Genomic DNA, 14,034 nt, shown 5'->3' on the forward strand with positions numbered 1-14,034 from the left:
GCTCAATCAGATGCTCATTCAACAGTTCAACATAAGGCCCAATCATCTCCACATCATTCTCATCCATTTCTAGCTCTAATTTTTATGCTAATTTTGCAGTCTTGTTACTCTCTTCTTCAAATGTTTCATCTTTGTCAAATCCACGGACATCAGGAACAAACTGAGAGCACACTTTTCCCCAAACTCTTCATACATGTTTCTGTAACATTGTCCCATGTCTTTCAGAGTTCTTTATGTAAATTTGCATGGTGTAATGCAAATTTACATATAATGAGAATGATATGTTTTCATTCCTTCTTTACAGATAAGGGAACTGAAATTCAGAGAGGTTAAATTACTCACCTATAGACACTCATCTGTAAGTGTTGACGGGGACAGAGCTCTGAACCGGTCTCCTGACCCGTTCAGAGCTCTGTCCGCGCCTTCTTTTGTTTGATCCTGTAATTATAGGATCAGAAAGTCAGAACTGGGCAGGACTTAGGCCAGCCTCTTTATTTTACAGTTAGAGAAATTGAAGCCCAAAGGAGGGAAGGAACTTCCTACACTTTTCCCTGTGCTTTTTGCTGCTGGTCTACTTTAAGAGAAAGCACGGTGCCGTGGGAAGAATAGTGTGTTGAGGGTGACAACTCTTGGGATCAAGTACAAATTTGGAGACGCCCCCTCCCCGGCCACTGCTGTGGGCCCCTGATTGGCCATTTCTCTTAAGCTTTAATTTTCTCACCTGCCAAGTGCAGTTAAAAATACTTGTGCCAGCTATCTGACAGGGGTGTTGTGACACTGGATACAATTAGGTAAGCATTGACCTACAAGTAAATAAAGTCTATTATTATTATGGCACTCAATGAAGAGAATGTGGGGTCTAGATTTAAATCTGGTCTCATACATTTACTAGCTGTCTTATCCTGAGAAAATCATTTAACCTCTGCTTGCCTTAGTTGTCTCATCTGCAAAATGGGAATAATGACAGCATCTACCTCCTAGAGTGGTGGTAAGGATTAAATGGATTATTTGTAAAGTTCTTAGCATAGGCCCTGGCACACAATAGGTGCTTAATAAATTTATACATATATATAAAAATATGCACATATATACATATTTTTTACATAGATATATATGTACAAATATCTTGGATAGCTTCCTTCCCTATAGAATTCCTGCCCATCCCAGCTCTGATGCAATCTCCTCTAGGAAGTTTTCCCTAATCTACCACCACCCCACTTCACATCAGCAACATTTTCCCTCTTGAGCTTCCAGAGAATCTTGTTTTTCACCTTTTTATGAACTTGTACTTAATTGTAGACTGCAGTTACCCATATTGGAGCCTTATTCTGATGAGGTTTAGATTTGGGGTACCAAATGAAATTAGGGTTGCGGGTGGTTGGGTCTAAATGAGTTAAATAAGGTCTAAATGAGGTCCAGTGGCAGCACAAGAGTAGGGAGTTCTGGGATTCCCTTGTAAAGGAATTTACAGACGGGAAAACCTAGATTGATAAAAGAGGTTTATTATGGGGATTGGAATTAAGGTTAAAGTCTGGTTAGGGAAATAGGTGAGGGTAAAGAGAGGAGGGCAGTGGAAACATTCCAATGGGCGGAGAGTCCTTGGGGTGCCAGGCAGGGTACCAGGCATGGTGCTGGCATGTTTAGACCCTCTGCAAAGAGAGGGTTTTAGTCTGGCTCTTTTATAATAGGGGACTTTGGCGACAAGCTGAAGGGGACTCCTGGGTAGAGTCCCAAGTTGACTCCTCACTGAGTTTCAGCTAGGGCTAGAATTTGAATTGAATTCAATAGGTTTTGGGACTGAGCTGACCCCACCCAGATAACAAAGATGAAGCTATTTGTGCTTGGGGTGGAGTCCTCTCACTGAGGCAGAGTCGAAGGAGGTTTTCTGCTTTAAGGATTTTCAGTTCAATTCAGTTCCCTCTTCATTCCCCCCTCAAGCAGTCAAAACCTAAATTCATTTAAGAGAAAAAAGGGACTTGGGGCAGAGTCTCTTATCGAGGCAGAATTGAAGATTTTCTCCAGAGTTCCAGAGTCCCCTCTTCAATTCCTCTCCTAGACTCTAAGATCCACAAAAATAAGAATAGCACCTTATCTAAATAATGCGTCTTTTCCAGAACTTAGCACAGGGCTCTGCTTGAAGCTGGTGCTTAACCAAAGATATCTCAGAACTGAGACTCTAACCCAATACCCTTATTTGACAAATGAACAAAGTGAGCCCTGGAGATGGGAAGCGGCTTATCCAGAACCACAGTGTTTTTAAACATAGAGTCTGGACTCACATCCAGATTTCACTCCAAACCTAAAGCTAATGAAAGGGGGTGAGATGAATGTTGGGAAATTTCTGTCAGACACCTGACAAGATGCTGATTCCCCCTTCTCCTTCGGGACAGATTCCAGCATCATGATCCGGATCCTGGCAGGATGCACAACGGGGGCCATGGCCGTGTCCTGTGCCCAACCCACAGATGTGGTAAAGGTGCGTTTCCAAGCCAGTGTCCGAATGGGACCAGGAACCAGCAGAAAATACAATGGGACGATGGATGCCTACAGGACAATTGCCAGGGAGGAAGGAATCAGGGGCCTGTGGAAAGGTGGGTCTTGGTTCTGGGGCTCTGAGTATTGAGCAGGAACAGTGCTACCCAGAGAGAGAACCTGGAGCTCCTTTAGGGAAGCTGGATGGTTTTGGCACTGCAAAGATCCTAAATTCAAATCCTACCTCAGATACTTATTAGCTGTCACTTTGCCTCAATTTTCTCAACTACAAAATGGGAATATTAATAGCATCTCATTCACAGAGTTGTTGTGAGACTCAAATGAGATGATACACATAAAATTGCAAATTCAGACATGTTTTACAAATGCCACCTGTTAATGCAATTAAAAGACCTGTGTCCCAGCTCTGCTCCTGTATGTCCAAGGGCAAACCCCTTTTCCTCTCTGAATTTATACGTCACTAGTAAAACAAAGGGGTATTGGACTATTTGAGTTCTAAGAGGTTTCCAGGTCTGTCCCTCTTGTTGGACGGTCTCTTTCAGACCCAATAAGCTAAGTTTTCCTCCAGTAAATTCCTGTTCAATTGCTCTATTGTGGTGTGTTGATATCATAAGGTTCTTGAAAAACTTGCCTGTAGAACACAAAACTTGAGCAGCTACTACCAAGTTGTGAAGGCTGCAGTCCAGGGACATCTCCTACACTTAAGAAAATTCATTTCTTGGTGGCAGTGAATCATGAGCCTCTGCTAAGTACTAGTAGAAAAATGATGATTGGTATGAGTGGAGGGAGGAGTTCCCATGCTTCTTCATGTATTATAAATCAGGTTCTTTTCAGCTCTGACATATTTTCTAGGCTATTTAGGACCTACCTCTCATGGTTCAAATGAAAAAGGTAAAGTGCTATGCAACCTTCAAAGCACTAGAGAACTGGGGATGTTGTTTTAGTAATAAGCTTTCCCCCTATCCACCCAAATTTTGATGTTGAATCTCTACTCATCTTTCAAAGCCCAACTAAGTTCTCCTTCCTTCAGGAAAGCCTTGCCCAATCCTCCCAAGTAATGATGAACTTTCTCCTACATCTCTTTATTTCCATTCTTCTTGGTGCTTGATATGTAATATTATTAATTATAGCTATCCATCTATGCCTAAAGACAGTTAGATGACAAATAGATACAATGGTGGGCTTGGAATCAGGCCGACTCATCTTCCTCAGACATACTAGCTATGGGATCCTGGGCAAATCATTTAACCTGTTTGCCTCCATTTCCTTATCTGCAAAATGAGCTGGAAAAGGAAATGACAAACTGCTCTAATCCCAAATGGGATCAGGAAAAGTCAGACATGACTGAAACAATGGAACAATATCATCCATTCTTATGGGTAAATTTGTAACATATAATAACATATAATATTATCTATAATCCATATAGTTATAATATATAACAGTTATTGGATTTATGTATTATCTCTCACTATTATCTCTCCATGAGTTGAGAGGATAAATTTTATCTATCACTTTCTTTCTACTGTCCTCACAACAAACACTACAATGCTTATTGTTTTGTAAGATCCCCCTGCTCCCGATCAGATATCCTTTATTCCTTTCTAGCTTTGATATTTTGGATTCTAGAATAATTGAACCCTATAAATAAGCAAGTAGAAAAGAGAACGCAGTCTTTGAAAGATGGCCTAAAGCTTTTTCTGTGTCCTGTACTCTTTGAAGCCTAAGAATAGAGCCTCTTCTCAGAATACTAAAACAAATATAATATGCATAGGATTACAAAAAAATCAGTTATGATGAAATAATAAAAATATATTTTTTTTATCCCATCCAAGTTCACAGAGTTACTGAAAGTGATCTACAAAATGATTAGGAATCCATGAATGCAACTTTAAAGATCCATGCTCTAAAAGCACAGCCTTAAACAATGGAATTTATGGATAGTCTTTAAAGGCCCCTATAGGGCGTGAGATTGGTGAGCTAAAACTGTATGAGCCACAACTTTAAGGACAGCTCCCAGACCCTAAAAAGCTGCAGTCCCAAGGCCAGGAGCAATTTTCCTGAGCATGTATTTGAAAGAAAGAATAGACCAGGCCATGGCATAAGGTGCAGATCCCATAATTTTTTATTCTGTGGACCTATAGGAGAAGCTACGGTGTAATAAGAGCAGTAATGGCAACTCCCATTTCTATACCATTTGGGGTGTACACAGCACTTTCCTCACAACAGCTGGTATATCTAGGGACTACACTTCTTTCCCACGTAGAATTTCAGGGAAAGCCAGGGCTTTTTCAGAGGCCAACAGTCTCTTCTACCCCAATGTGGCCTCCTCAGCACCAGTCAAGTGTAGCGGAAAGAGTCCTGGGCTCTGTCCAGTGGAAGGATTCAGGAAAAAGGCTTTGCTTTTTTGGTTCCAGTTCTTCCACTAATTCAGTGACTTTAAGTCTCTTGGTTGACTCATCTAAAAAATAAGAGAATTAGGTCAGATGGTTTGTAAGATAGAGGTTTCTAACCTTTTGGGTATCATAGGATCCCTTGGGAAGTCTAGATACCTTCCCAAAATAACAATTTTTAAAATTCATAACTGAAGGAAATGATAATTTTCTTTTTTTATTATTATCATAACTTTTTATTGATAGAACATATGCCAGGGTAATTTTTTTACAACATTATCCCTTACACTCTCTTCTGTTCCATCTTTTCCCCTCCCTCCCTCCCTCCACCCCCTCTCCCAGATGGCAAGCAATCCTTTACATGTTAAATAGGTCACATTATAGATACAATATATATGTGCAGAACCGAACAGTTCTCTTGTTACACAGGGAGAATTGGATTCAGAAGGTATAAATAACCCGGGAAGAAAAACAAAAATTCAAGTAGTCCACATTCATTTCCCAGTGTTCTTTCTTTGGGTGTAGCTGCTTCTGTCCATCCTTGATCAATTGGAACTGAGTTAGATCTTCTCTTTGTTGAAAAATCCACTTCCATCAGAATATATCCTCATACAATATCGCTGTCGAAGTCTATAATGATCTCCTGGTTCTGCTCATTTCACTTAGCATCAGTTCATGTAAGTCTCTCCAAGCCTCTCTGTATTCATCCTGCTGGTCAGGAAATGATAATTTTCAATTAGAGATAAGTGAAAATAAAGTTGTGATTTTCCCTTTCTCAATTTTTCCCCATATTTTTCCTAGATCTGTCAATGGACCCCAAGTTAAGAACTCATCTCTGTCCTAAGGTCCCTTCTATCTGAAAATACTCTTCTTTTCTGCTTTAATTTTGGGCCAAAGGTTAGAGTACTGAGTTGGGTTGGCTTAGATATGAAGAAAGATTTTCCAATAATATCAACCTTTTTTTTTTTTGCAAAGAGTGAGCTGGGGCATGGCCTTTAAGCCTAGGGCAGAATCTTACAACTATAATATTTGAGGTTCTAATCAAAAACATGGTATTGGATTAAATGACTAATACTCTCTTCCCTAGTTGAACCAGAGAATTTTATTATTGTGTATTTATAGATTGATAGTTTTGTCTTATCCCTCTAATAGTCTGTATAGGTAGGGACTGTGGCAAGAAACTTGCCATTTCTCCCAGAGACTAGCATCATGTTCTTCATGGAGTAGGAAATTAATAAATATTGATTGAATTGAATTGTACTAAATTGACTCCTCTTTGCTGACTCATTCCTTTCCCTCTCACAGGAACTTTGCCCAATATCACCAGAAATGCCATTGTCAACTGTGCGGAGATGGTGACCTATGACATGATAAAGGAGGCACTGATAGACCACCACCTGATGACTGGTACGTCTTTGGGCTTTTCTACAAAGAGCCTCACTTTCATTTCCCTCAGAGATCCACCTCAGACTTCTTTAGTGAACAGAGAATAGGGAAAGAAACAGGTTCCGTCAATAGGATGAGTATCAACTAGGAGGCAACTGGGACCTACCTCAACTATTAGAAGGAGTAGATAGAACAATGGTGGGTCCAGTACATCTAACTATCCCAGATCATTGAAAAAGAAGTCCTGCTCTGGAAACCATGGGTTGCATGAGTTGCAATCATTCAATCTATAGGTTGGGCTTTGCACTGATTTACTCTGTGACTCTGGGCAGATCCTTTTATCTCTTAGCCTCAATTTCTGCTTCTATAAATGAGAGAGTGGACTAGAATCGAAGGTTTTTAACCTGGGAGGAGGTGAACTTTTAAAAAATATTTTGATGACTAATGTTTCAGTATAATTAGTTTTCTTTGCAATCTTATATGTTTATTTTATGCTTTTAATTTTTATTGCATTTATCACTTTATGAGGGCTCCATAGGCTTTAGTGGCCTGCCAAAGGCACAATGACACAAAAATGATTAAGAAACCCTGCACTGGATCTCTAAGGTTCTTTGCAATTCTCATTGTCAGTGGTTCTGTAACCATCAATAGTTGCTGAGCACCATTAGAACTACAGCCGTAATGCTCAGCATTCTAAGGTGATAGAGAAGCACGAGCCATTGGTCCTGCCCTCAACTGATTATAGAATTGGAACTAGAATTGTGAAGGTGAGCTAGTCCAACCCTCTCATTTTAGATATTAAAAACTCAAGCCCAGAGATGTTAAATGATTGGCCTAAAATCACAGAGGTGCAAAGCCTGGTCCTCTGGCTCAAGATACAGCATGCTTTCACTGTCTCACATAGCATTCCAAAGAGTTCATGATCTGTCTATAAAAGAGTGAATCATTAAGCATTTAGTTGCATAAACTCATGGAAATATCATTGGCCAAAGACTCAGACTTGGCTTAGTCCCTATTAAGATTCTTCTTAGCTATGTAATTTTGGGCAAGTTCCCCCCTTCTATGTCTGCTTCCTTTTCTGTGAAACTGGGATAATACACTTTGAATTTGTTAACCTTAAAATATTAATTTAATTCAATTTACTTAGTAGTCTATAGTTCAAGAATTGGGAGGAAAAAAAAGAAGAAAGGGAGACAGAGGAAATGAATTATCAGATTATGTGTACTAACAGCTGTCATTTATTTGGCATTTTAAAATTGTCCCATTTTATGTACATCATCTCATTTGATCTTCACACAACCCTGTGAGGTATGTGTTATTTTATGCCCTTTTCAGTTGGGGAAGATGAGGCTTATATAGGTTCAGCAATTTGCTCATGATCATACAGTTAGTAAATTCAGAAGGAGAGTCTCTCTCTGACTCCAAATCCAAAGTCTTTCTTTACACTATATCATGCTGCCTCTTAGCAGTGGCCATATGGATAGGGTTTTTAGATTTACAAAGAATTTTATGTCTATTTTCTCATTTGATCTATTAGTACTTAGAAAAAACATCTATTCATACCATCCTGTATATATTCCAGAGATACACATTCTCTCTTAAAATCTAAGACAGTCATAAATAGGCAGCTATAAAGGACACATAGATATTAAATCAACAGTCAAAGATACAACAAAGCATTCATTTACAGTATGTTAAATCATGTTAAATTGCCCAGTTGTAAGGATTAAAATGTAGAGACTAGCCATGAGATTTATGTACTTCAATTGAAATCAGAAACCTTTCTGTTGGTGCACACTCTAAACCTTCCAAGGCTTTAGTAGCTTAATTTCTTAAATTGCGATCAATAAAAAATTCTTCCCAAGGTGGTAAACCCCTTGATGAACTAGAGCAATTCTACACTGTCTCTTGAGGTCCCTGGCATTCTTATTATATTATTGATGATGCCCTTATAATCTTTAGCCTTGGATCAATTTTACAGTTGCTATCTTCATTCCTGCACATATACTGCTGCATATAAGTGGCGGGAAAAAAAATAACACATCTGTGATGACTGGGTTCACTACAAATTTGTGTTATACAATCTTAACTGAGCTCTCATTGCCACTAGTCGATCTTTCCACTCTTCTCTTATCAACTCACTATCTCTTCTCCTTTATTAATCTCACTCTCCAGAGAGTTCTCCCATGCCTTTCCATCCCTTTTCAAGTTTCCCAGGGCTTCCCCTCCTGCCATTCTTTCAGCTGAGAGCTTTGCCTCATATTTTACTGAAAAAATTGAGGCTATGCATGTGCAAAAATGTTTGTAATAGTTCTTTATATAATGGCAAGGAACTGGAAATTAAGTGGATGCTCATCAGTTGGGAAATGGCTGAATAAGTGATGGTAGATGAAGGTAATGGAGTATTATTGTTCTAAAGAACTGATGAGAAGAATGATTTCAGAAAGACCTGGAGAGACTTACATGAAACTGATGTCGAATGAAGAGAACAGAACAAAGAGAACATTGAACACAACAACAGCAAGATTATATGATCAGGTAAAATAGACTTGGCTCTTCTCAGCAGGGGATGATTCAAGACAATTGCAATAGACTTGGAATGGAAAATGCCATTCACATCCAGAGAAGTATGGAGACTGTGGATGGAAGAATAGTGTTTGTTTTTTCTTTCTTGTGTTTTTTTTCCCTTTGGGTCTGATTTTTCTTGCATAACATGACAAATATGAAAATCTGTTTAAAATGATTGTACATGTATAATCTATATTATTTTGCTAACTGTCTTGGGAGAGGGAAAATAAGAGAGGGAGAGAGGAAAATTTGGAACACAAAGTCTTACAGAAATGAATATTGAAAGGTATCATTACATTTGGAAAAATAAAATACTATTGAAAAAAAAGAACTTTTAAAAAATTGAGGATATTCCCCAAGATTTTCCTTTTCTCTCTTTTTCCTCATCTCATTTGACTCAGAAGTCCTCTGCCACAATCTCCTTCTTTTACATTCCCCTTATCCCCCCTCTCACACAAACTAGTGGTTTTACTTCTTACCAAGTGCCCCACCCCACCCCCTACAAAATAGATCCCACTCCACCTTTTCTCCTCCAATAGACTGCCTGCTCTTTCATCCCCACTTGATCACTTATTTTCATTCTCTCCTTGTCTACTGGCTCTTTCCTTGTCGCCTACAAGCATTCCCATGTCTCCCTTATCCTCAAATTTCCCAACCTGATCCTTCCATTCCAACTATCCATCTTCCTATATTTCTTCTGTCCTTTGTAGCCAAACTCCTTGAAAAGACTACTTGCAATAGGTGTCTCACCTTCTGTCCATCTCATTCACTTCTTAAACCCTTAGGACCTGGCTTCTAATCTTATCATTCCACCAAAACTGTTCTTGCCAAAGTCATCAAGATTCTGACACTCTTCTCTCTCTAGTTTTTGAGACACCACTTTCTGAGTTATCCCTCTGTTCATCTGACCACTCTTCCTCAGTCTCCCTGGCTGGGTCTTTATCTAGAAATTTCAGGGGTCCTCAAACTACAACCCGTGGGCCAGATGCAGCAGCTGAGGATGTTTATCCCCCTCACCCAGGGCTATGAAGTTTCTTTATTTAAAGTCCCACACAACAAAGTTTTTGTTTTTACTATAGTCCGGCCCTCCAACAGTCTGCGGGACAGTGAACTGGCCCCCTATTTAAAAAGTGTGAGGACCCCTGATTCTAGATCTTACCCTCTAACTGTGAGTGCTCCTCAGGGCTCTGCCTGTTCTGGGCCCTCTTCTCCCTCTATACTACTTCACTTGGTCATCTTAGTAGCTCCTATGAATTTAATTATCTGTATGCTGATTCAAATTGACCTATCTTGCCCTAACTTGTCTGCTGGCCTACAGTTTCCCATCTCCAATTCCTTTTCTTTTTTTTTCCTCATAGTATTTTATTTCCAAATACATGTAAAGATAGTTTTCAACGTTTATTTTTGTAAGATTTTGTGTTCCAAATTTTTTCTCCTTCTCTCCCTTACATCCCTCCCTCCAGGAGAGCAAAAAATCTAATATAGGTTATACATGTACAATCATTTTAAACATATTTCTATATTTGTCATGTTCTGTAAGAAAAATCAGATCAAAAGAGGAAATGTAATGGGCTGAAACTGAGTTGATGCACTGAGATCTGAGCACTTAAGGCTAATTACCAATTGGACAATATTAGTATATGCTTGGAGAAAGAATGGCCCTGCCCACTACACTGCAGGCTTGATCTGTTGTATTAGAGATTGGGTAGAACTACAGAGTAATATATTCTCTAGTTCTTCTTTGGCTATATTCTCATAATATTCTCTAGTTCTTCTTTGGCTATAAATTCCTCCCTTCTCCAAGGAGCTGACAGATATCCCTTGCTCTCCTAATTTGTTTATGGTATATTACCCTTTATTTCTAAATCATTAACCCATTTTGACCTTATCTTGTTATAGTGTTCTAATTTCTTTTCAGACATCTTGAACTGGATGTCCTGTAAACATCTTAAACTCAATATGTACAGAATTACACTCATTATCTTTTCCCTAAATAGTCCCCTACTCCTATCTTTCTAATTACTGTTATTTTAACTATCCTATTACCATTCCTCCAGTCCCTCAATGTTGCAATCTAAGAATCACTCTAGATTCCTCACTCTTACCCTTCCATATTTAATCTGTTGCCAAGGAATATTGATTTCTTTTTTCAACAACTTTTCAATATGCCCCTTTGTCTCCTTTTCTACTGTCAGCCTCCTGGTGTAGATCCTCATCACCTCACACCTGAACTGTTAAAATAGCCTGCTAATGAGTCTGCCTGCCTCAAATCTCTCCCCACTCCAATCTTTCCTCCATTCTGAATCCAAAATGTTTTCCTAGTGTAGGTCTGAACATATCATCCCACCACTCAATAAACTCCAGTGGTTCCCTATTACCTCTAAGATCAGATTCGAAATCCCCTATTTAGCATTCAAAGTCCTTTATAGCCTAGCCTCCCCTTACCTTTCTAGTCATTTTATATCTTATTCCTCACCACATATTCTTTGGTCCAATGTCACTAGCCTTTTTGCTGTTCCACAAATAGGACATTCCATTTCTTGGCTCTGATCATTTTCTCTGGCTTGGCCCTTGCCTGGAAGACTCTCCTTCCTCATCTCTGCCTACTGGCTTCCCTAAAGTTCCAATGAAAATCCTATCTCCTGCAGGAAAACTTTCTTGAAACTGATGCCTTCCTTCTTTCAATTATCTTGTAGTTTTCTTGTATATAGTTGTTTCAATTATTTTGTATTTTTCCTGTATATAATTTGTTTTCTTGTTATTTTCCCCATGTGAGCTCCTTGAGCTATTATCTTTTGCCTCTTTTTGTATCTCTAGTTCTTAGCACAGTCCTGACACATTATAGATATTTTAAATGTTTATTGACTGACCTTCAGGAAGTCAGCTTGTCCTAACTAAACTGGTGCTTGGATGATAAGTTAACATAGTGGGTGTGTGTGCCTTCCTCCCTTCCCTTCCCTCTCCACTGGGTGTGGGCCTCCTAGAACTCTGCTTTTAACACTTTTGAGAACATGAATTACTTTCATGAAAGAGGAATTAAAAGAGGGTTAAAGTGAAGGATGGAACAAGGAGGAAAGGGACAGAATAAGCATTTATATAGCACCTTCTGGTGCTGGGCACTAACTGCTTTTTTTACAAATATTCAACAATCCTGAGATATAGGTCCTAATATTATTCTCATTTTACAGTTGAGGAAACCAAGGCAAATAGAGATTAAGTGACTTGCCTAGCATTACATGGCCAGTAAGTGCCTAAAGCTGGATTTGAACTTAGGTGTTCTTGATTCCAAGTCCAATGTTGCCTCAGATGGAACTTTCAAGTCCATATGAAAGAGAAACAGAGCTAGAGAAGAGAGAAAAACAAATAGAGACAAACAGACAGAGATATAGTGAGACAGAAACAGACACAGAGACGGATAGACAGAGACAGAAAGACAGATAAAACAGAGAGACAGAGACAGACAGACATAGACAGAGAGAACTCATCTAGTCAAATGCAGTGCTCCTAATCTCTCATTCTGCTTTAGTCAGAATTAACCATATGGATACAATAGTGAGGTTAAAAAACACTTATTTAAACAGAACATAAGTTAAATAAAAAACAATAGACTAAATAAACAATAAGACATCAGGTATTCTCACAACCCATTTCCACAAATTCCATTCTCCTACTCTCCACTTCCAGGATGGTGTGAAGCCACTTTTCCAGCTTCCATAGTTTATCTTTAAAAAAAAAAAAATTAAAGCTTTTTATTTTCAAAATATATGCATGGATAATTTTTCAATATTAACCCTTACAAAACCTTGTGTTCCAATTTTCTCCCCATCCTTTACTCCCTCTCTCCCCTAGAAGGCAAGTAATCCAATATATTCAGCAGAATGTTAAGGTGTTATTGAGATTGGCAGCGGGACTGGGTGCCCTGGAGTTATTGGCACTGGGACCAACAATAAAAACCAAGACTCCAGATTCTCATCACTCTCAGAATAGATTGTGGAAGCAGCGGGCTAAGTGCTCATTCCTAATTCTTCCCTCTTTCCATCCATCTCTTCTTCTTGCTCCTTTTCAGCTCCAGCTTCTGCGTTTTTCCTCTGCTGCTTTAGTGGCTACTCTAGAGATGCTACTCACATGCAGAGGAAATATAAAAGCATCAGGGGTTATGACAGATATAAATAGGACTTCCTAAGTGGCCAGTTAGGTTACCACTTAGCGCTTCTTTATTAAGCATTTTCTGCTTAATCTAATTTTAAAATATAGTCCCTGTCCTTATGGAACTTAACATCATGTGAGGGGAAACTGAGAGACACACAAATGAATTCATGCAAAATAGTTCCTAAGTGCCTCAGAAGGTACAAAAAGCTAAGACAGTCTCTACCAAATGAAAGAATATGAGAAGGCTCCCTATAGGCAGCAGAATTTGACTTGAGCTTTAAGGATAGATAGGAATCAACAGGTAGAAATCAGATAGTCCACCCCAGGCATAGGAATAGTGGGAACAAAGGCAGACACACGGCTGCCCACTATATGGAGCACTGAGCATGTGGGGAAGATAAAGATGGACAAACAGACCAGTAGCAGGGGATGGATTCCTTAGAAGGCTAGGTTTATAAGTCTGATCTTCATTCAGTAGGGAGTCACCAAAAGATCATTATAGGAAGATCTGTTTCTTGGAATATCAGAGTGACAGCATGGTTAAGAGGAGCAGAAATGGAAAGGTTTGTTGGAAGGTTACGATATCAAGCATGGAAGAAAATGTGTCCCTTCCTTTCTTTAAAGCCTGGAGGACCTTGGAGGTGACATATCACACACGCTGTCGGTCTTGGCCGATAGGCCAGTTAGTTTGGATGAGCTGCTTTTCCCCCCTCTCTTTTTTCATGCTCAAGGGATGGTTCTTTGGGTAGCCGAGAAAATGAGGGAAACATGCAGATGAAAGATCCCAATAATCTGTTTCAAGGTGGTTATCATAACAGTTCAGATGGTTACATGGCCCAGGAAAGTCTGGGAGAACTGAGGAGAAGGAGAAATAACAGAAAATGCCAAAGAAATTAGGTTTGGGAGCTGATTAAGTACAGGAGATGAAAGGAAGGGGAAGGACAAAGATGAGAGCTCTAGGGATAGTGAGCCAGATATATCACAAGTCCCACAGAAGGAGTAGAGTCAGAAGGGAAATTCAGTGATAAAAGGGGGGAATTCCTGG

At 39.3% G+C, this 14,034-nt stretch overlaps 1 protein-coding gene across 2 annotated transcripts in view; it reads left to right on the forward strand.

Moving 5' to 3' along the window:
- UCP3 (uncoupling protein 3) overlaps window positions 1-14,034 on the forward strand; it is a 37,957-nt gene that overhangs the window by 16,338 nt on the left and 7,585 nt on the right. For both annotated transcript variants that reach the window (XM_051987131.1, XM_051987132.1), the window contains 2 exons: window positions 2,391-2,591; window positions 6,192-6,293. In XM_051987131.1, the coding sequence (XP_051843091.1) occupies window positions 2,391-2,591; window positions 6,192-6,293 (303 nt within the window). The remainder of the gene's footprint in view (window positions 1-2,390; window positions 2,592-6,191; window positions 6,294-14,034) is intronic.

The sequence above is a fragment of the Antechinus flavipes genome, chromosome 3 (genome assembly GCF_016432865.1).
Source record: "Antechinus flavipes isolate AdamAnt ecotype Samford, QLD, Australia chromosome 3, AdamAnt_v2, whole genome shotgun sequence".
NCBI lineage: Eukaryota > Metazoa > Chordata > Mammalia > Dasyuromorphia > Dasyuridae > Antechinus > Antechinus flavipes.